Source organism: Paroedura picta, chromosome 11 (genome assembly GCF_049243985.1).
Source record: "Paroedura picta isolate Pp20150507F chromosome 11, Ppicta_v3.0, whole genome shotgun sequence".
Classification (NCBI taxonomy): Eukaryota; Metazoa; Chordata; class Lepidosauria; order Squamata; family Gekkonidae; genus Paroedura; species Paroedura picta.
The window spans coordinates 44,051,023-44,075,153 of record NC_135379.1 but is presented as its reverse complement, the minus strand read 5'-3'; the positions used below and the strand labels follow the sequence as shown (position 1 = coordinate 44,075,153).

At 44.7% G+C, this 24,131-nt stretch overlaps 1 protein-coding gene and 1 non-coding gene across 9 annotated transcripts in view; both read right to left on the bottom strand.

Annotated features, from left to right (window-relative positions):
* The window catches only part of ELMO1 (engulfment and cell motility 1), a 319,611-nt gene that overhangs the window by 13,432 nt on the left and 282,048 nt on the right, over positions 1–24,131 (bottom strand). For all 8 annotated transcript variants that reach the window (XM_077302738.1, XM_077302743.1, XM_077302739.1 and 5 more), the window contains 3 exons: positions 9,315–9,478; positions 5,846–5,958; positions 3,705–3,812 (listed from right to left, as the gene is read on the bottom strand). In XM_077302738.1, the coding sequence (XP_077158853.1) occupies positions 3,705–3,812; positions 5,846–5,958; positions 9,315–9,478 (385 nt within the window). The remainder of the gene's footprint in view (positions 1–3,704; positions 3,813–5,845; positions 5,959–9,314; positions 9,479–24,131) is intronic.
* On the bottom strand, positions 19,473–19,576 carry LOC143821177 (U6 spliceosomal RNA). The gene has a single exon (XR_013225718.1). It is a non-coding gene; the product is annotated as a U6 spliceosomal RNA (small nuclear RNA).

Here is a 24,131-nt window from a genome sequence, read left to right as displayed (position 1 = left end):
GGCATCACTGCTCGGAGCAGAATTCTGTGCTCTCACATTAAATGAAGACATGTTCTAATTAAAGGTGAAATTCCCTCCTGAACGAAAGCTGGCTCTTGCATTAGCCTGTCTAGGAAACTAATTACCTTTCCACAAAATCTTTTCTTTTTACACTTAGTGCACCAGGCACAACATGGTTTCCTGAAATACGGCTCCCTTCTCCCTGTCTTCCTTTTATTTCTGAGGCCTTCTTAGTTGACTCCGCCTTGAAAATATCAGTTTGCTTGGCTGCAGGTGATCAGATTCTCACCCCGGGGAATCTCTTGCAAACTGGAAGGTGCCCATCCAGGCACCTCAAAAAGTCTGACAGTGGTATGTGAGGGCAGGCAGACATGTTGTCTGGGGTGGTCTCCTCTGCTAAACTACTTCATATCCCACTTTATAGATTGGGATCCTACTGAAGAAGAAGAGTTGGTTCTTATATGCTGCTTTGCTATATCTGAGGTAGTTCCAAAGCAGCTTACAGTCGCCTTCCCTTTCCTCTCCCCACAACAGACACCCTGTGAGGGAGGTGAGGCTGAGGGAGCCATGATATTACTGTTCAGTCAGAAGAGAAGAGTTGATTCTTATATGCTGCTTTTCTTTACCCTAAGGAGTCTGAAAGCGGCTTACAATCCCTTTCCCTTTCCTCTCCCCACAACAGATACCCTGTGAGGTGGGTGAGGCTGAGAGAGCCCTGATATCACTGCTCGGTCAGAACAGTTTTATCAGCACCATGCTGAGCCCAAAGTCACCCAGCTGGCTGCATGTGGGGGAGTGCAGAATCTAACCCAGTTTGCCAGATTAGAAGTCAGCACTCCTAACTACTCCACCAAGCTGGAGGACTGGGTGAAGTTTGCTCAGCATGCTTTCACAATTAACGAAAGCTGAATCAAGCCTGAGAAAAAGCTATCATCTCTTCCCTGTGCTAGGGCTCTGATACTAAACTCTGTCCTAGTTTCTGATGAAGGATTGCAGTAAAACAACAACTCTGGAAGCGCCTGGAGGCCAGTCTGCAATGCCATGAAAATAAGTGAGTGTGACTATATACCGGTGCTGTCAAGAGGCTGTGCTCTGCTCCTTAGCCCTGTAACTCTCAGCCAACTGCCGTGCGGAAGAACCTTGGCATCCCTCTTGGAGGACAAATGCATTTCCTCTGACTGGAGGATCTCTTTGGGTTCTTTGGATTAGCAGATGGTTCCCAGCACAGAATAAAGCACTACCTTTTAGCTATAAGATTGGAGAATGCTAAGAACCTATGGAACATGGGTGGCTGAACTGTGGCTCTCCAGATGTCCATGGACTGCAATTACCATGAGCCCCTGCAGCAGCAGGGGCTCATGGTGATTGTAGTCCATGGACATCTGGAGAGCCACAGTTTGGCCAACCCTGCTACAGAGTTTATAGTATGACTCAGCTTGCAGGAGAGACCAACTAAGCACTTTGCTATTGAATGATAGTTCTCATTCATATACTAGTTTGGTCGAGCTTTGACAATAGCTCTGGGCGGAAGGCCTGTGACATAATTCCCACATCGCGGGCGGGGAGAGCATCCAGGTCTGAGATACCAATATACCAGGAGCTGCTTAATGAGCTCATGGCAAAGGGGAATTTGAACCAGGGGCTTCCATGTTTTGACATTACGTCACACTTGATTGTGAACAATAGTCCATGAATGTAAACCATCAGCAATGAAGCTAAGGTGTGGTGGGTGAGCATCAGAAATTGAGAGATCTGTGCAAACAGCCAGGAGACCAAAAGAGCCGGAAATGTGATTTTGTTTGAATTTCGTCTTTCAGTGCTCCCTTCAATAGTCATACGCTAATGTGCTCTGACAGAACTTCCTGACAGATGTCAGCAACTGATCGCTCCTGCGGAAGGTCATTTGAGGACATGTTAGAGGCTCCCCTCCTCCACAAGGAGGGGAGGCAGTTCTGCTTCAGAAGGCAGCTTGCGATGGCTTTTCCAAGGTGGGACTCTGCAGGCTTGGGATTACTTGATGCTTAGACCATATTTTAATTAGTTTGATCTGCATGCCCTCTACATTTGGTCGTTGCTATTGCTATTTCTAAGGAAGGTAGGATCAACTTTTTTCTGTGCAGAATAAACTTGGCACCACAGAGTTTATTTTTATTGTACTGCACTTCCAGGAATACAGCCAGTACTTGGCATCTGGCAGGTGCTTCATAATGCCTGGCTAGCAGGAGCCACCAGCAGCTGGAAAAGGGGGAGATTGGAAGTAGAGTTGTTTTTTATACTCTGATTTTCACTAACCAAAGGAGTCTCAAAACAACTTACAATCACCTTCCCTTTCTCTTCCCACAGCAGACACCATGTGAGGTAGTTGGGATTAAGAGAGCTGTGACAGAACTGATCTATAAGAACAGCTCTAAGAGAACTCTAACTGGCCCTAAGATGACCCAACTTGGCTGTATGTGGAGGAGTGGGGAATCAAACCTGGTTCTCCAGATTAGAGGCTGCCACTCTTAACCACTGCACCAAGCTAAGATTGTACTTTCTTCTAATAATCTCTACCAATTGATCTACCCAGTTTCTGCCAGGTCCCAGCAGACTAGAACTGGCAACTTGGGGATTTTCGGAAATTAAAACTGATTTCAGAGATCAGTTCGTCTGGGGAAAATGGCTGCTTTTGGAGGTGGACTCTTACAGCATTGGCATGCTCTGCTGGGGTCTCTTCCCAAATGCTGATCTCTGAGGCTCCACCCCCAAATCTACAAGAATTTCCCATCCAGGCACTGAAGGGGTTACAACACACACTGTAGGATTTGGCGATGCTTCCTCCATTGTATAAGGGGAGGGGTGGGAGGACAGCTTTAACTAAAAATGTTAAGTGATCTTAATTGTAAGCCATCTGGGGAACCTAGCTTGAAAAGTGGGATATAAATACATAAGAATATATACAGGTAATGATCCCTGGAAACAAAGGACAGAAAAAATCCTCTAAAAATAGTTCCACAGAACTTAGAAGAGGCAACAAAGGTCTACTTGCTACTATTTGACAATTACCAGGAAAATCAAACAAAGGGTTTTTGTTTAAGGCAGATTTCTCAACTTTTTTACCATTGAGAAACCCCTGAAACATTCATCAGGGTTCAAGACTTGGCATGATCATGCAGAATATGCTTGGGAAGCAAAGCTATGCATGCACCCACCTGGGACCCTTCCCCTTCCCACCCCCTCCAGGCCCATCATTGGCCGTTTCGGGAGGGGAGGCAGGTCGATATGATCATATATGTTCATATTGCTCAATAAATGTTTAACAATTTTGTAAAAAATATAACAATCAGCAACCTGAACAGTTCCTAAACAGTTCCACAGGGCCTGCAAAAGGGAGCTCCTCCGCCAGGCAATTGGTTGAGGTCGACCAAACCACCGCTTCTAGTTGCCCCCCGCCAAGATCCCCCCCCATGACCAACACTAATCGGTTACCCACTTGGTCCAGTTAGAGTTGAGCTGAGGCTCTTGCAATTTCTATTTTATAATGTTATTGTTATGGTCTTGTTAACTTATTATTGTTATAATGTTATTACTGTTACCGTTACCTGTTATCGTATGTTAATTGTATCCTCTTCTGTTTTCTGTAAACCGCCCTGAGCCCTCGGGGAGGGTGGTATACAAATATAATAATAAATAAACAGGAGACTTGCTAGAGCTCAAATACTTACGCTTGTCCTGTAATGAATCATGGGGAACCTCTCCTTGGGGACTCTCTTCTAAGTCTCCATAATGGAAAACTTTGTGGTTGGGCGAGAGTCGGCAATACCAAAACTTGTCTGACAAAGCAAACAGAAATTTGTAAAAAAAGAACATTCACATCTCTCGACACTAACAGAACATAGCCAAGCAAGAAATAAAGTCACTGCCATGTTGTAAGAAAGAAGCAGGATCTTATAATAGAGTGGCTGACAGTCGCCTTTCCTTTCCTCTCCCCACAACAGACACCCTGTGAGGTGGGTGAGCCTGAGAGAGCCCTGATATTAATGAAGTAAAAGAAGAGTTGGTTCTTATATACCGCTTTTCTCTGTCAGGAATCTCCAAGTGGCTTACATTCACCTTCCCTTTCTTCTCCCCACAACAGACACCCTGTGAGGTAGGTGAGGCTGAGAGAGCTCTGAGATTACTGAAGAAGAAGAGTTGGTTCTTATATGCTGCTTTTCTCTACCAAAAGGAGTCTCAAAGCGGCTTACATTTGCCTTCCCTTTCCTCTCTCCATCCTGTGAGGGAGGTGAGGCTGAGAGAGCTCTGCACCCTCTGCTCACCCTTCCCCTCCAGAATGCATTATTGGGATTGTCAGAACTGGGATGAGTTTTTTGCCATAGCATCTTATCATCATGGGGATTTGAATTGCATTAGTATTGGTTCAGTTTTTATGTCTGTTTTAAGGAGTTTTATTGGGGTTTTATTCAGATGTTGTAACCCACTTCGAGCCTTCAGGGAGAAGTGGGCAATAAATGTAAGTTATTATTAATAATAATAAATAATATTACTGCTGTGCCCAAGCCGCAAGCCCAAGGTCACCCAGCTGGCTGCATGTGGAGGAGCGGGGAATCAAACCCGGCTCATCAGATTAGAAGTCTGCACTCCTAACCACTACACCAAGCTGGCTCTCTATGTGGAAGGGACCTCTCCCCTGATCCCGTGAAAAAATGCATCCTTGATTTTGCATTCTAGCCCTTTCTGAAGATGACACATTAATTTACATCTCTTAGCACCTCTATCTTCTCTCGCTATAATTCTTCTTAAAAATGTTTGTCAAAAGTTGCTGCTGGTAATAATATTTTTGGCAGGCTCAGCCCACCGCTGTCAGTAGTCTACAAGGTCAGGGCTGGTGAGATGAAGAGAGCCAAAACCAATCCTCTTCCTCACAGCCCCCCTGTTTAATAAAAAGCCCTGCCTTTAATGAGGTTCTGTCAAAAATGCAATTTTGTCACAGCAGAACTATAACTCTTTCCCTGTTGCCCATCTGAAAGTAGCACCAATAGACACCGCAGCGGCTGCTTTATCTGTGATTGGCCCTAACCGTTTTCCGAATCCATGGGCAAGAAGAGAAATTAGGCTTGGGTGATGCGTGGCACTCTCTAAACTCAATTCACCCTCCAACTACATCACAAAACATAGGGACAGAGAGGCAAAACATATCCCTCATCCATTGCCTAACATAGCGATCCCCAACCTGTGGGCTACGGACCACATGTGGTCCGTTGACTAATTGGAGGTGGGCCACGAAGGACGCGTTTCCCCCTCCCCCCGGCCCTCTACTTCATCCCCCCCAGCCCTTTACAACACACTTCATGTGTCATGGTCTCCCATCACTCCCAGATGGGACTATCTTGTTGCAGAGAAACAAGCTCAGGGTTCCCATTGATTTGTCATTGTCATGAGTTAAAATTTCCATGAAAATAAAATGTTCCTTATGTTCATTGTTGTGGCGTGTCTGTATCTTATTTTGAAGGGATATTTAAACATTACCATAGCAATCAGAGAGTGTTAGGGCAGTGGTTGAGAGTACAGGAGTAAACTACCCCCCCCCCCCCACCGGGCCTCAGTAAAAAGCGTTGAGTGGTCCTCGGTGATAAAAAGGTTGGGGACCACTGGCCTAACAGATTTGGGGCTGGCTAGCCAATTACTCCACCAGGGGCGGTAGAAGTTCCCCCGTTAATTATCTCAAGGGCTCCCATCAGTAAAAACAGCTAATGTCGATCTAACAACTACTTAATAGGATGATTCAAGGGCCTTAAAAAAAATAAAATCCAGGTGGCAAAAAGGAACCACAGAGATGAAATAACTAAACCCTTTGGATTCCTACCTTGCCGCCGCCGACTGTTAAGTTTCCTAAAGCAGGTCCCCTCGACAAGACGATTTAATCGCTGCTGCTTAATCAGCTCTAGAATTTCAGGCTGAATCTTCTCCTTTAGCTCCCTGAGGGAACAATGTAAGCAAACAGATACAGACACGGTCAAATGTAACCTGATTGTCTTCAAGGCAGAACATCTCCTGTTCTCATAGCTTCTATATAGGCAGCTTTTGCTGCAGCCACTAGGTTATTGAAGGGTGTCAGAATTAGAACTCTGCAGTGTATCTCCAGTTTGGTCCAGTCACTTATCCCGTCAACGCTGTAGGGGAACCTCTGCAGCGTTCCCATTGGTGGCAACGGCAACACAAGAGGGGTACTTTCCAACAACTCTGAACTAAGTACCGTAATACAGGGGTAGTCAACCTGTGGTCCTCAGCAAACGCTGGCAGGGGCTCATGGGAATTGTAGTCCATGAACATCTGGAGGGACCACAGGTTGACTACCCCTGCCATAATACCCTTTGAGAATCACATATAATATCATACTTGAGTGGATGATTTTGTTCCAGTGCCAACAAACAATCCAGTCATCCTCAAAGCACGGAAAACACAAACACACAAAGCTGCCTTATACTGCATGGCCCTGTTCTAGGTCCAGGACAATTATCGTGTACTCTGAATGGCAGGCAGCTCTCCAGGTATGGGGCAGCTGTTGTTCATATCACCACTACCTGGTCCTGTCCCTGGAAATGCCAGGAATTGAGCCTTCTGAATGCAGAGACTCACAGTTCTGGGAGTTCCTTGAGTTTCTTTGGTAAGCTGCCAAGGTACACAACCTACCATTAACTCAAGCCACTTTTCACTGTTTTGAGGCAGGGGCTTTTTGTGTCTTTAGGAAACGTGCCTCGTATGCTTATTTTAATTTTATTTTTAGATTTATTTTCCACCGCTCTCTGCAAGCTGGCTCGTTGTGGCTTACTCATTAAAAATCCCAGTACAAAAAACCCCCCAAACTGCAGTTAAAATACACAATATTAATAACACCCAACGATCGTGACACAAACCCTCCCCCCAGAATCCTACCCTTCACAAGTCTGGTCAGCCAGCTAAAATCTGTGGTCTGCAGATTGATCTTAATTACCCTCCCCTAAGGGAAGAGGTGGATGAGGGGGGGGATCAAGATTTTTTAGCCCTAGGCCTAGCCCTAGACCAAAAGCCTGGTGGAAGAGCTCCATCTTGCCAGCCCTGCAGAACTGTGATAGCTCCTCAGCTTGTCTGGAAGCTCATTCCACCAGGCAGAAGACAGGGCCATGAAGGGGCCAGGGACCACCAGCCTATTTATACCCGCAGAGTGCAAAGCTCCAGAACATTGTTCTGGTTTTCATGTTATCTTATGATTATGTTATGCCATGTTATATTATGATTGTTATTTATTGTATTATTATAATATTCCATGTAAGTATTGCACAACGTTTAATGTAAACCGCCCAGAGCCGTAGGGAAGGGCGGTATAGAAATCTAAATAAATAAATTAATAATAATAAATAAGGAGACAGATGTGCATCTGGAGCAGAGGTGCATCAGTGGCTCTTAGCCACAAGGAAGAGAGGAAACACTCTCTTGGGCAGGGATGGTCTATCTTCTTGGTGTTTGGGGGGCAAGAGTGGGAGGGCTTCTGAAATTCTGGTCCCATTGGTGGACCTCCTGATGGCCCCTGGGTTGTGGCCACTGTGTGACACAGAGTGTTCAACTGGATGGGCCTTTGGCCTGATCCCAAATGACTTATGTTCCTAAATCTGGGGTAGGGATGATTTTAACCATTTCCAGCTACGGTAATTCAAGGGGCAGTATTGGTGAAAGACAGGGTTCTCCTGAACAAGCATTGTATCATGATCTACAAACCTGGGATGGGGAGGAATGACTTTTTCCTGCCGTCCTTCCTAAATGGCATTCGTCTTTTCCAGATAAAAAATTAACAGTGCTTAAGTAAGAGCCTCTTGTGGCGCAGAGTGTTAAGGCAGCAGACATGCTGTCTGAAGCTCTGCCCATGAGGCTGGGAGTTAAATCCCAGCAGCTGGCTCAAGGTTGACTCAGCTTTCCATCCTTCTGAGGTCGGTAAAATGAGTACCCAGCTTGCTGGGGGGTAAACGGTAATGACTGGGGAAGACACTGGCAAACCACCCCATATTGAGTCTGCCATGAAAACGCTAGAGGGCGTCACTCTAAGGGTCAGACATGACCTGGTGCTTGTACAGGGGGTACCTTTACCTTTATTATGTTTAAGTACTGAGTGAACAAAATAAATATGGATGAGTCCAAGAACTGCAGTAGCAACAAGGTTATCAGCAAACCTTTGACTCCTATAATGATATACATAGATGTGGGCCAGAAAGCATTGATAGGAAGTTTCAGAGCAAACCTATTTTATGATTGACCTGCAAAAAGAAAGCCTCGGAAAAGTGCATCCAGAATTCGTATCATACAGCCTCAAAAACTACATCATCCTCACCCCAGGATCTTTAAAAATTGGTTTGGTACGAATCCCTCAGGCAGAAAATGCATTTAAAGTTGATTTCACATGCTGTCACTGGGATCCGTCGGGGGGCTCAGCCATCAGTTTTCAGCTGTGCTCAGATTTGTTAAGAATACACAAATAAAATCGACTGCAAGTCAAGAACCATAGGCAAAATCTATCAGCTCCACAGTTTACATGCAAAAAGAGGCTTCTGCTTAACACCTTATAAGTGGGCTAGGATCTGCCATGGCCACTATGTCACTCCAGGTAAAGTAGAGCTTTTAAAAAGGGCTACCTCCACAGTTCAATGGCATAAATCAGTGTGAAAGGAACAGTGGTTATTAGTTAGCCTATGCAAACCAGAAGCCATTTAGGCATCAGGAACAGAACAGAGGCACAATCTGTTTTCAGAGAGCCCCTTTGGCTGCCTATTTCCACTCCGGCCTTCATTTAGCTTGGTTCAATGCAGGTGACATTTTGTTTTCCATGAGGAACTGGGCAGGAGAGAAAAATGCAGGGAGAGGGAGAAGGACACGGACACAAAGGGTGAAAATGTCAAAGCATTGTCTGCTGGCAAATAAACTAGTTCAAGCCCTACAGGGAGCAGCGGAACTGGCTGTAGGTGTACACAAAAGAAGCATTTCTTTATTCCTGAAGAAGGGAACGAGTACATTTCCAAGTGGACTCAACCACCTTGGTTTTTAAAAAAATACAGTCCCTGCTTCTCTGTGTTCCTTGGGATTTTCCCCAAAGAGTTCACAAATGTCATCCACATTAGTTAGACCAGGGGTAGTCAAACTGCGGCCCTCCAGATGTCCATGGACTACAATCCCCATGAGCCCCTGCCAGAAATGCTGGCAGGGGCTCATAGGAATTGTAGTCCATGGACATCTGGAGGGCCGCAGTTTGACTACACCTGAGTTAGACCTTCAAGGAGGAGGATGGAAGGAAGGAAGGAGACACTTACAAAATTGGACGAGACTGGAAGTCTTCCTGGTTCATCCTCTCAGACTGACGGATCTTCAGAATTTCTGCGTAGCTTAGGTTTTGAAGTTTGCTTTTGAACTGGTCCAAAGAACTAGGCTTCGTGGTCAGTGCTCTCATTATTTGCTCTTTCACCACTTGCATTACCTGTGCAGGAAAAGAAGAAAAAGAGATCAGTTATGGAGGAGTGGCCCTCTTCTTGGGCACTCAAAGAACAACTTCATTGCAGGAACAGCTCACAATTCGGTAGTGTTAACATGTTCTGACACCAATTTCATTTTATAAACGAAGCCCATCACATTTTTACCATCCCATATTGGGAGCGAGCAGTAAAGATGTTCCTTTCTGAGCCATAAATACCTAGTCCTTCCTTGTTTGTTGCAGAAGATCCAGGCACGTTCCCTTCAGGTGGACCAAAGATTTAATGCAGGGGTAGTCAACCTGTATAGCCTCTTGTGGCGCAGAGTGGTAAGGCAGCCGTCTGAAAGCTTTGCCCATAAGGCTGGGAGTTCAATCCCAGCAGCCGGCTCAAGGTTGACTCAGCCTTCCATCCTTCCGAGGTCGGTAAAATGAGTACCCAGCTTGCTGGGGGGTAAATGGTCATGACTGGGGAAGGCACTGGCAAACCACCCCGTATTGAGTCTGCCATGAAAACGCTAGAGGGCGTCACCCCAAGGGTCAGACATGACTCGGTGCTTGCACAGGGGATACCTTTACTTTACCTTTAGTCAACCTGTGGTCCTCCAGATTCCCATGAACCCCTGCCAGCAAACACTGGCAGGGGCTCATGGGAATTGTAGTCCATGGACATCTGGAGGACCACAGGTTGACTACCCCTGATTTAATGTACTATCCCAGTTATCCATCAGCAATGTTATCTCCCTCCCCTCCCCGCATCATCATTAACAGAATGCTTGTGGCACGGGTTGTGGTTGTGCTACTGCCAGTCAAATGCTGGTGAAGGAACCACCACCCATGTCCCCAGGCCAGCAGGCCCCGATTTATTTTCAACAGAGAATCCAGTTACGGAGATTCTCCAGAAGTCTGCTTGAATCTGTAGTGGGATTTGAGGCAAAAACAAGCCATTTTCACTTTCCCTGGTTCTGCCAGCAAAACCAAAATGGGCAAAAATGCCTTGAAAGGCATCATCTGCTAAAACAATACTGCTTTCTCTGAAACAAGGCGTCATCGTTTGCCTATCTGAATCCTAGAAGGACTAAGCACTGAAGATCACACCATGGAGGGTTTTCTACTCCTTTGCTCATCTTTCTAGTTCGAGGGTCACTGCCCGTCAAAAGGGTCACAGACTCTGGCCTTGGGTCCCCATTGCCACCCGTGCACTACAACCTAGAATTGGGATATTTTGGCAGCTCCAGAGATGCTCCTGCTGTGCTGTCCAGGTGGCAAGGCAGAACATGTAAAAGCCTGTGATGATGAAGGGCAGCTGCAACACTTAGCCTAAGGCTCCTCCTCCACTGAGGCAGTGATGGCTGGTGTGCGCCTGCTGGGAGAAGAGGATTAGGGTAGGCACAGCCCCCTCCCTCTCACTTTCTGAGGCCTACAGTGTAGAAGGTTTCTCTGGGTTTGCCCTTGGCTTGGGAAGATAACAATACACTACTGGGCTTCTGTATATTAGGCTGGCCTTGGCTCAGGTGGGCTAGCAAAAATGCTTGGCCACCTTGCACTTCTGAGTTCTTGGCTGGGCTTCTACTGCCTTTGCTTCTGCAAACAAACAACAAAAACCCTTGTGAGATTCTCTGGTGGGACATTAATTTGGTCTGTTGGGTTTGCATTGTAAAGAAAGAGGCTGGATGTAGTTTGGGGAACAGCACAGCATTTCAAGGGATCCCCCACTCTTTCTTAGTTACCAACTAGGAAAATGTAAAGATTCCCACAAAATCCTAATGAAAATAGTATTCCATTTGGTACACCAATGCATGCTATTCAATAATTACGAAGCACACTAAATGGAAACACTGCACAGGTTAAGTTTCCATGATTATCAAGTAAATTATTATTATTCCATTATTTTAGATAATTAAAAGACTGAATTGTCATTGACCCTGGGAGCTATAGGGGAAGAATGATGATACAATTCAAGTGCGAGGCAAAACCTATACATCAAAAGGAAAGGAACTTCATGGATGGGTAATTGCATGCTGCCCATTTTGTCCCAATGTTATAGCATTGCTATAATTTTAAAGAAATTGCATCATAATGCCATCAATATTATGCTTTAAAAAGTTGGCAGATCATTCAGAGGCAACCCAAGGGAGGGCTGTTTACACAACAGAGTAAAAGGAAAACAAAGTCGGGAATTTCTCACTGGAAAACCGCAAGTTCAGATCTGAAGGAAAATAACCGCAGAAAAAGTTGACTCAGAAAACATGGGGAAACAGGGCACTAAATTTGGATCTACTCCTGGGGAGGAAACAGTTGTGTGCGAAGATTCACAAACTTTGATTATTTAAGAATGCCGATGTGGAGGTTTGCACCTGTGCAGAAATGGTCAGTGTCAGACAGACGGCCTACAAAGCTTTGAATTACCAAATAGAGCATTAAACTATTTAAGAGAGATTGGGTTTCATTATTCCCTTGCCTTCACCTGATTGACAAAAATCTTCATTTTATATTCTGGAATTAATTCTCCTCTAGGAGTGCTTTTCTTTTGTGGCCTGAAGCTCAGAATAAGCATACATACAAACATCTATTTGTTAACTGTTGTATATTTATAAGGAAACAGACTTCTCAAACAGGAGCAAAATCAAGAGAGGAACTGAAGTAGAACCATAAACATTTCAAACGAGAGAATTGGAATGAGATACAGCAAAGCAAGAGCCGTAAATCTGCATATTAATTATTTAACCAGGAGAAAACTCCAGAGATGGCAGTTAATTAACATGGAGGGAAGGAAGGAAACAGGCACCGTGCCAAAGCAACTGTATATCACATTCTATTACACCGCTCTAGGTACTGATGAAATTATATACTTTGAAGAAGCTACCCACTTATAACTCCTAACTGTTCTATTAGTTAAGGAAAATATATCCCTCACAGATTTATCATACAAAAGGGGGGGGGGGATGACAATAAAGCAGTACCAAAACTCAAAACCAAAAAGGTAGAGGAAGCCGGGAACAGGCAAGCCAGATGAGCACAACTGCATGTTAAAACTTATTTAGTGTGGGCTGTTGAAGAAGAAGCACCCAATGAATGTTATGTAGTGTGAAAAGGCCATTCTTGCCAGAAAACAGTTTCAAACTACCCCAAGATGACTAAAGGCCAAACTACATTATACATTTTGGGGGAAGTTGGGGCTGGGTTTCTCTGGGTCTCTCGATTTTGCCATAGCCACACAGAAGTCGCAGGGAATGTCATTTTTAAAGCTCGTTGAAGCTTGATTTGGTTCAAAACTGTGGCTTAGGGAAGGGAAGAGCTCTCCCTTCCTTCCTTCCTTCCTTCCTTCCTTCCTTCCTTCCTTCCTTCCTTCCTTCCTTCCTTCCTTCCTTCCTTCCTTCCTTCCTTCCTTCCTTCCTTCCTTCCTTCCTTCCTTCCTTCCTTCCTGCATTTCTAGATGTGCCCATGGAGCTCCCAAGTCATGCGATTAACTCCTTGCTAGGAAGATTTTGACTTGGAAAAATGGTACCGAGAAGGGAGAGGAACCCCCTTCATAGTTCTAACTAGGGTTGTGCTCCCGCTCATTTGAAAAATTGTGTTCCCTGCAGCTGCCTTGTAGCTGTGATGAAAGTGAGCCAGGTGTGGAAAATGTCAATTTTAAAGCCGTACCTGACATACAGAAAATGTATTGTGCAGTTTGGCCCTGGGGGAGGGAAGGCATCATGGGATCATGGCCCAATCTCATCAGATCTTGGAAGCTAAGCAGGGACAGTACTTGGATGGCAGATCACCAAGGATGACTCTGAAGAGGAAAGCATTTGCTTTGAAAGCCCCTTGCTGGGATTGCCATGCTTGGTCCTGAGAACCTCGACACGACTCATCTCTGGTGAGCTTAAGAAGCCCAGTTCAAGGGACAAGCTTCTTAGAAATGCAGACCTTGAATCAGGTCAACAGCTGGAAAACCACACTGCCATTCTATGAGACACAAATACTAATTCCTTGAAACAGCTGCAGCCCACCTTTTGATACAGAAGGGCCAAGGTGGTGACAAACGTCCTCTATATAAGAGCGACAGCAATAAAACCAGTTAAATATGGTACTATAAGAGGAGAAGGAATTATGAAAAGGCCACAAAACAAAGCGTAGCAGAAGCCAAAGAAGACTCCATCTCTGGTGATGACCCGCCAAACATCTGAAGGAAGGGCCTCTTCTGGAAAAAGGTTCTGTTTTAAGATCTCAGCTGATGGTCCATATAGGAGGCAGTGGGCCTTTGTTTTCCTGCTGTCTTTTCTTCTATATTCAGGTTGGTAGTCATATTAGTCAGAAGCAAGGGAATGAAGTTTAAGACCAACAAAGTTTAATTCTGGGTACAAGCTTCCAGGTACATGCATGCTATTTCAGATGCACGCAAAAGCTGATGTCCAGAATTAAACTTTGTGGGTCTTAAAGGTGGCAATGCACTCAGTTTTTGTCTTTTCGTATGGAAGACTGGAAAGTTGTTGGTTGTGAATGGGACTGTAACACAATGCAATCCCAGAACACAGTCAATTATATTTAAATGTATGAGACCTGGAAGACAGTCTTCCTACATCTGCAAGAATGCTGTGTCTGCACAGAACCACACAAAAGCTGAACCACAAATTTCTAGAATAAGTAGCACTTACCCTGATAAGGGGTGTCCATTTTGTTACATGTGGTTGTGAATGTTTGAAAATAATCTTTTAAAGAAGAAAAACCCTATAAAACAAAGTAATGCAATTTCCTGGCAAGAGGCAATATTCACAGTCTCTTTCCAAGATGATTCCTGTAGCCTTCGGTTAATTTTGAGGTAGGACTATTTAACATCAACAGTCCCCTTCCAAGTAGTAGAACAATTTGACTCCACCTGTTCTCACTGAATCTTATTCCAAAATCGAAATCATGGCATTTTCCCAACAGTAATAGCAAGACTCAAAGCTCACCGGAACAATTTGAAACATGTTCAGTGGATTTATTAGGATTGGATGCGATACTTTTGAAGTGTTTAGCATACAAACATGAAAATACTCCAGAGAAGCCTGGAATAAAATTACATTGCTTATCACTGATGCTAGCCAGACCAGATTTCCAGTTTATCTTTGTCCTTCTGTTGCTGCCTTCTTGACTCTCATTCTAAATACAAACTAAAAAACAATTCTATTTAACTTTAGCTTTTCCAATTAAGACAAATTTGGTTGTAATAAAAAATCTGTGTTTGTCTAGAGTCGGCAGACTCCCAGTCAAATGCACTCCACCTTGATGTTGGGAGAGTTGGAAATTCATAGTTTCGAAAGGAACATATTCTGTTTGGGTACTTTTTTTTGTAACCAGAAAATTCCTGTAAGGTGGCTTGTTGATTCGGCTGCTTCTTCAGTGCAGGGATCACCGACACAATACAAAAGGATCTGATTAACATTTTCAGCTATAAGCATCCATGCTGCCCATGGATGTTGTGTCTACCAAGGAGTTGCTAGGTGCCCATTTGCTTCCTCCCTAAAGCAATCCCCCAATCCTTTTGCTCCAAGTGATGCCAGGAGGCATCTCCTATGGCTTTGACCAATTCAGAAACAGGTCCCGCCTTGCTGCAATTACAAGAAGGATGTTTGGTTTAGAATTTGCTCCTCTGGCAGTTCTTCTGTTGCTGTACCCACAACTCTCTCTCAAAATTCCAAAAGTGCCCCCAGGCTCCCCCTCTTTCTCTTAATTATTTTATTTTTATACCACCTTCCCTGCAAGCAGGCTCAGGGTGGTTTACAACAGTAAAATAAAACATCACTGAAACAGTTTAAAAACAATGCTCGGCTTCATTGTTCCCTCCCTTTCTGTCCCTGCCTTTCTATCCCATGCCAGAAAAACTGGCCATTGGGTAGGGAGCCATGGAGAGGAAGGAGGTCCATATGATCTCCATCCACTGTGGCATCAGCCATGGGCCTGGTGGAAGAATGCCATCTTTCAGGCAGACTAACCTGGTCACTCAATTTATATCCCTCTTTGTTCAGGCAACAGTAAGGTTGCCAGCTCCGGGCTGAGAAATATCTGCAGACTTTGGGGGTGGATCCAGGAGTGGGTGGGATGTGGGGTTGGAAGGAGCTCAATGGAGTATAATGCTATGGAGCCCACTCTCCAAAGCAGGGGAACTGACCTCTTTAGTCTGGAGAGGAGCTATAACGCCAGGGGATCCTCAGGTCCCACCTGGAGGCTGGCATCCCTGAAGCATCGTTGTGGAAGCAATGGAAAGCAGCTATTAAATTCTTGCCACTTATACCATGTGGAACATTAAGGGTTTGGGACATGCATGACCATAGCTGTGGCCGGGATATTACTCTCATTCAAATGGAAAGAAGACGAAAATGAAAACAGTGCAGATATGGAACCAATTAATTTGAGGCCAAAAGTCTCGTCCCGGATGGTTGTACCATTTTCTTACCTAACCTTTAGCCAACAGAACGTGTTCAAAAACCCACCTGCTGCCACCGTGTGAGATTAATTCTGTAGGTATCATTTTAATCATGTTGACCTCATCTCTGTTTTGTCCCCTTCTGATAGCTTTCTCCATCATCACCCTTTATCCATTCCCCCCCTTCTTGTCTCGCCTCCTTCTCTTATCTCTTGGCTGCAGGCATTTACTTTTATGCAAAAATAATGATTGCTCTTTTGCAGAGGGAAGATCTGGCTTCTTGATATTCTCTCTGTATGGTGAGCAGACAAATGAGGTGACCGTCAAAGGAGTCATTTGCAAGCATGGCTTTAGCAGGCACTGGGAACGGGAAACTATGCTAGAGTAAAGTTGGAGGGCTCACTAATATTTGGACACCGACCAGGATAATTGATGGTTTAACACCATCAATTAGTGACAGTCGTATTAATTGCATACGTTAATTGTACAGATTGCCTTTGGATGTCCAATTTAAGTACAGTTACCTGAAAGTATGCACGAACCTGGCCTTTACACGCTCATGTGCACAGAGCACAAAGAAAGGACAGACTAACTCTGGTTACCTGTGTGGTAAGCATAAAGATTTGTGGCTTAAGAGGATTTAGCTCCCCCTCCCTGATAATTGGGACCTTAAACCAGGATTAAACTCCATATTTAGAATCTTTGGTAGTCGAAGAAACCAAACTCCAGTTAATTTGCATGTCTACACTCTTAATCCACTGGTAATCAGCATTAATCTTAAACCAATATTTCTGAATGCAGAAGTCTGGCAAATGGCAGACAAGGGTGAAAAGCTCATTAATCTCTTGGTGGGCCAATGCCCTAGAACAGGGGTAGTCAACCTGTGGTCCTCCAGATGTTCATGGACTACAATTCCCAGGAACCCCTGCCAGCATTTGCTGGCAGGGGCTCCTGGGAATTGTAGTCCATGAACATCTGGAGGTCCACAGGTTGACTACCCCTGCCCTAGAAGATCACTGGTAGCCAGGAGCAGGCATAACCAAGCATTGTCAACTCTGCCAGAGCCTCAGAGGGCTACTTGGCTTAGACCCTTCCTCTATGGTGGTAACTGGTGTCAATTCATCAATTATCCTTTCCACACTGCTGCTAGTTTTCAGCAGGAATGTCCAGGAAAGCGCATATCTATTCTTTGTATCATGGAGCTCAGTGATCCTCAGAGAGCTGGGCTTGTGAAGCCCTTCACCTTGGCTGTTTCCAAAGCCATTTTCACTTCCCAGTCCATTCCTGACTCCACATTTGTGCCCGCTTATGGATTGGGGTTAAAACAGACTCCTAAATGCAGTACCAGGTTACCTAGATCTAAGTCACAGCATGCATGCTGTGGGGTATTGGGAGCAAAGACGTACCCTGTGGCAAGTGTTTTTTTGGGACTGATGACTAGCATGATACAGGAGAGCCGAGAATGAATTGAGGGAGGAGGAGAAGGTGGGATCCCAAGAGCTTTTGAGAGCAGAGTCTGGGTGGATGCTCCCACTAGGAATCTATAAACAGCTTTGCTGTCATGTGTGTTTTCTGTAAATACAGTTCATAGGAAATGGATCATTAATTGCTGTAATAAGCACATTAGCTTCCTGAATTACTATAGATCTACAGGCAAAGGAATCAAAGTCTGCTGGATGAATACATAACACATCTGCATAGCTCAACATCACTACTGTCTTGTAAGCTTTCTTCCACATATATAAACACACACACACACATTGCTGGCCTATGGCGGCTTACAACAAGTATAAAATAGTACACAACTGTTAAAACCATCATAATTTAAAAAGCAGACGAAGATGGCCAGCCAGTGAAACCTGAGGATACCATCTGGAGGCCTCTGACCCCCGTCTTTAGCAAAATGGCTAATCTGCAGCAAGATCCCTGTGGCGGAGGAAGCGGAGAAGGTTACGGCTATCAAGTGACAGGGTGATTCATTTCCGCACCAAAAGATAAAGCAGAAGGACTACTTTTGAGATGAGAGACAGCGAGGAGCTGGTCACAGGCGAATTCATGTGACAGTAAGGAGGCTGGAGCTTGCAACTTACCCAAAGCACAAGCCAGGGAGTAGGACTTGCAGATGCGAAAGGTGGAAAGATTAAGGGCGTGTGCAAGTAGCACTGCTTGCATTCCCAGTTAGTTGCTATGGAACGTGAACTGGGAGAATGCAAAATGTATTGGTGTGAGCAAAGCAGACCTCTTTATCCCCAGAACTCTAACTAGATTATACATTTTACTGCTAGAATTCCCTCACTTTACTGTGGCACAGTGGGGAAGGAGGGTTTCTCCTCTCTACACTGTTTCAAAGAGCCCAAATGATACCAAGGTTTGGGTTCCTGAAAATGTTGGCCCGGGGGGGGGGGGGGGCGGGAGGGAGCACTGGGCCTCCATGGTACTTGCAAAGTGAGGAAATCCCAGTAATTAAATGGTAGCTGCATCTCTAGGGTCGCCATAACATCTAGTTTGGTGCTACAAGGAAGCTGCTGTGTAGATTTTACAGCTCTTGCTGCTGATAGACACCTAGCAACCACATTATCATTACACTGGGAGTCTCAGTAGCCACTGAAATAGGTATTTGATCCCCTTACATTTGGACAACATAAACAGGCCCCCACCTGTCTAAAGCCACATGGCACAAATGGGAGAAGGATAGGTGTTTTCATCAGGAAAGTAGAAAACAGAAATGGTATCTTGTAAGGCCACAAACTCAGGTTTTGAAACTAATGTGTAGAGGCAGGGAGCAAAAACCATCACATCACAGATGCCCACCATAATAACCAATCACCCCATGCTGAAAAGGTATTGCTGGTGCCGACTAAGGTTTTAGAGAATAGCTAGGGCTGCTTAGGTCGCAAGGTCAGAATTACCCGGGAACCCCCTTTTTAGCTCATTCATTATACTAAAACTATAGAGGGTTCACTTATTCAAATATATATGCCCCCCTTTCTATCTAAAAATAAATAGTGTGCAATCTCTCCAATATAAGCTGACCCCAGTGCACAAGCTGGGATGGACAGGTGGAGGTGAGTACCTGGGGCCCAAAGTACCTCATTTGCTTTCATATATTCACAGAAGCTAGTGACACACCAGAACTTTTAAGCAGCTTTGGAGAAAAAGACTTGCATTCAATCGATGGACATCTATCAGCTCCGTTTTAATTGGTCTTGTTATTCATAGAGAAGAAATTTCTGATGCTGGTCAACGACCATAAACAAACAGAGAATAAATTGAATTTTTGTTGTTCTCACTGGCTGCTATCTGCATTCTCTACTGCAGGGGTAGTCAACCTGTGGTCCTCCAGATGTTCATGGATTACAATTCCCATGCAAATGCTGGCAGGGGCTCATGGGAATTGTAGTCCATGAACATCCGGAGGACCACAGGTTGACTACCCCTGCTCTACTGCATTACATGTGTGTTCTGGATTAGACCTCTGAGGAAGACTCATTTTGAGGCCAAAATGAGGTAGGTCTAGAATGGCATGGTGCATATTATGCTATTTCAATGATGGTTAGCCTATGGGCTTTGTGTATGTTTATAACTTTTTTAGTTTCTAAGCTGTGCACAATAAATGTGAATATAATTTGATTTGTTTATATCCTTGCACAGGGGCCATGCTAATCTTCTCTGCATGATTCCAATTTTAGCATATGTGCTGCCGAAGGGAGCACGACTGCTTATCTCTTGTGGACACCTAACCTTTTGTGTCCAAAGCCCTTGACCTTAGGTTTGGAAAGGCACTGGCTGCCCCTGTCTCTGGAGACAGGCATATTATGTTTCCTATGGCGTTCCTATAAGCACTCAGCTGGAACTATAAGCAACTCAGCTGAAGGCATTTCAGATGCCTTCAAAACAACCCCACATACAGCATGTTACAGTAGTCCAGCCAGAAGGTTACCTAGACACGTGTGATTACGACCAGGTCCCAACTGTCCAGAAAAGGCAGAGCTGGTGAATCAACCTATGATATCTGCATCACCAATGCATCCAGGGTCAACGAGATATCTCACAGTACACCCAAGTGGTAAAGCTTGCTCTTTCTGTGGCAGTAGAAACCTGGGATAACATCCATCATTCATTTGTTGTCTCCAGAAAAAAAAGAAAAGAATATTTGCCCTGGCAGCATGCGGTCTCTCTCTCTCTCTCTCTCTCTCTCACACACACACACACACACAAACACACAAAATGCAAAGGTCTCTCTGTACTGTTCTATGCCCTTGGGAGAAAGTATGCAAGAAATGACTACGACATGCAAAGATTCATCTGCTCAAGCGAAAGGATTTGACAGCAGCCGATGACAGTCTCTGTGAAACTGCTTATTATTTAATTCCAGTTGGGGTCAGCTAAGAATTATGTAGTTGACCCTCCAGCAGTTGATCAAGCAGAGCAGTGCGGGAGCATCTGTGATTCCTACTGGGCCGAGCAGCATTTAAGAGAGTTTTCCAGGACTCCCTCCCCCTCATTCCCCCTCCCTCTCTTTCAGGGATGGTTTGTTTTGCCTAGAGGCAAAACAGAAAGAGAAAAGGTTAAAGGAAACCTGCTGCCCTCCAATCCTTTTCTGTTTGGATTTCAGAGTCTTCTCCTTCCCTCCCTTCCCCCTTGAGAATCTCCCTACCAATTTGTACCCTGCTGGCTGGACAAACAGCCAAGAGAACAAAAGCATGCATGTCAAATAACCTGGAGTAATCTAGTTTATGTTATAATCTATAATACAATCCAGACTTCTATGGTTTAGCTCAGACATAGTTATACATGGGGTTTAATTTAAACAAGGGATTTGTGCGGGAACACTTTCTCGGTTGCTAATGCAAAGAAGAAAGTGGGTCTTGCCAGCAAGGCTGTGTGTCCCCCTCCATGGCCACCAAAACTCTTGGGGATAGCTGGGAAACTAGGAATCAATGCCGAAAGGAACAGCAAGTCTGGATTAAAAATGTCTGGCTGTAGCTCTCGCAGCTCCCAGCTACATCCACAACTAGACCCCACACTGGGGATATGGGCTTTTACAGCTCATCTGAAAGACTGGTGATCTACTTAACATTGTCTCTGACCAATTACACATATGTGTTTTTAGCAAGCTGGGCCTGGGGATGCAGGGAACAGCTTTTTAAAAATAATAGGCAGCCCAAATGTCCATAGGATGCTTGACTAGGGGACATTTCTTCCCAGTGCTGCTTTTGTGTGGGGAAACAGGCTGGGGGGGGCAGGGGGACAGCTACAGTCCTTCTCCTCTGGGATGCTGTTTTAAGCTCATTCGGGGGTCTCCTTTATTTTTTAATAGCGGCTCCCTGCAGCTACCGTGTTGGAGCCTATAACCAGCAAAGTTAACAGCTCAAATATGGAGTTTGCCCCTCCCTTGATAGTCGATAAGAAGCAGAAGCCTATGAAGCCATCTTTGCAGTTGCCCCTTACTTGCTTTATGGATCTCTCAGATCCTTTAAAACCTGGCATCCATCCGCTGTGCATTAAACCTGCAGGTTATGCCATATGGCAGGGGTAGTCAACCTGTGGTCCTTCAGATGTTCATGGATTACAATTCCCATGAGCCCCTGCCAGCATTTGCTGGCAGGGGCTCATGGGAATTGTAGTCCATGAACATCTGGAGGACCACAGGTTGACTACCCGTGCCATATGGAACATGGAATACACACGATGCACAGCAGATCCACAGATCTGTGCAACCGTAGATACTGCCTTTAGGAGTGTTGTCTATGAGAAGCTAACCATAGGTTTCCCTGATGGGTCTTCACCTCACAATATTGTAACGGAGATAATTTTTGGTTGTGTATCTCTGCTTAATATCACAGCCTGCAAGGGCTAAGCAGCCCCTGCACACTGCATCTTCAACCCATGCTTTGTGGACAGCTGGCAAGAAATGTAGGCCAGGTTGTGGATTAACCAAGTATCTAAGGGGGCTTAGGTGACATGAATGAACAGATTTATTGTGGTAACATCTGCGGTACTGACAACAGCAAGAGGCTGTTGGGTGCAACATTAAAAAATTAAAGGCAGTGAGATATTGTTTAAAAAACTGGAAATCTCCCTCTCTGACATTTACAAAGATGGGGAGAAGGGGTAATAGTATGGGCCCAGAATGAGCCTCCATCATGCAAATGGTGAACTTTCCATCCCTTCATATGCTGTATGATGCCCGCTGTGCCTTTTAAGAGGGACTGAGGAAGGCAAAAAGATCTTGACACATTCCCCATGCTTCTCCAGAGTGAACGAAACCACTGTCTCCCATTCGGATCTCTGTCCAGCATAAATATGTATGTGTTGCTTTTGAGTAACCGCAGAAGGTCAGATCTTTAGAGGGCATATTCTGGGCACGGACATACTGATCTGCCAACTGCCTTTGGCAAACGGATCATGATTACGAAGCCTGCAAACAGTGTAGTTAATTAGTAAGTTGTGAGCATAAGTTATTTATCTGGGCAAATACATTTTTATAAGCCATATGTTAACTATGCTAACACAGCTGTCAGGCAAAAACAACAACAACAAAACACACCTCTACTTGAAGACGCAGAGAACAAGGAGGCGAACTGAGCTGGAAAGACCCACATTTATGGAAGGTCAACTCTGTTCCATTAGTCCGGAGTACTGTAAATAAATAAAGGGACTCTTTGTGCTTTGTCAGTGATTTGAATACTAACGTTTACCTGCCTCATGCCAAACAGCATCCTGATTAGTTGGTAGATAAACCATGCTCAGAATGGATTTGGCAATGGGCTAAACCTCAGAGCTCAATCTGTCAGGGCACATAAGGGCCTAGCAGAGAGACCTATTACATTGCCAGATCTGGTCACACAGAAGGGGAAAGTATGAAACAGAAGAAAGGGCAATAGAGGACAGGTCGAGTGACCATCCTCTCCTGCCTTTCAGAGTAATCACATGACATCCTTGAACATCCGGGAAGAAAAGGAAAACCTTCTGGACCAGATATAACCTTTGCTGGGTGGCCTTGAGTCATTAACAACCACACCATCAAATCCTTGGCTCTCAAGTGGAAGGCATATCTTGAAAATGAATTACAGTTCTGATCAAATTAAGACTCACTGGCAGTCTTCAAGCAACGGTTGGATACACACTTTTCTTGGATGCTTTAGGATGCTTTGGGCTGATCCTGCGTTGAGCAGGGGGTTGGACTAGATGGCCTGCATGGCCCCTTCCAACTCTATGATTCTAAGAAAGGAAAGTAGCCCACCATCCCAACCACCAAGGAGACAATAGGATGCAGAGACAAAAGGAACATGCTTTTTAGGAAATGGGTTCAGCTCAATGTGTGAATCCAAATGTCTGTTTGCAAGAAATAGATTGCCAAGAAAAATCCTTAGAAAAATATTTCAGACATAAGGACATTTTCAGTAACATAATGATCAAGAACCCATATGGACAATAAACTATCTTAAATGTTAATACCTTTTGCAGTCTGAAGGCTTAATTGCATTCCTGGGCACCGCTCCAATTTAAGGGCAACTAGGTTAAGTTATGTCCCTTCTACGAACAACTTGTCCCATTCTGATTCTGTTACTGGTTGCCTCTAGATATCACATTCATGGGAGATCCAGTATAGAGGGGGTGGAAGGTTGTTAACAATGCTAGATACTGCTATCGGGCATCCTTCCTGATACAACTTTAGAAGAAATATAAACAGCTTATGCTAATGATCAGGGTTATTAAATCACATCTATGTCAGATTTCAGCTTCTATATATGAGATGATGTCAAAAGGGTTTCATGCCGAACTGTCCTTCTGTGCCTTGCTCCCTCCCCAGCCTCCCACAGAGTCATTCCAAGGAGACCTGGGAAGGAACCATGCAATATGGTGGAGATTTAACCACGGTGATATGCTGTGCATGAACAGAACAACTTTCTGTTCATTTACAAGGCTGTTGGATTTTTAAAAAAAGGAACGATTCAGGTTTGGTTCTAATGAGTTCCAACACAAGTGACCTAGCACCTCTAGGGTTAGACCATTTGCAGTGTCAACTGCAGCTACTTGTAAGTGGGTTCTGAGGAGTGATGGAAACTGCCTGATGTCCTATGAAGCTCTTTGGATACTTGAGAGCACCATGCTTGGGTGTTACATTTTATCACTTGCTCTTGTTGCCCCAGCACATTGCGGTTTTCCTTTCTCTATTTATTCTGAAATGGCAGACAGCACATCAAATATCAATGTACCACACAGATGCAAACACTTCAGATTACATTTCAAGACAGAGATAAG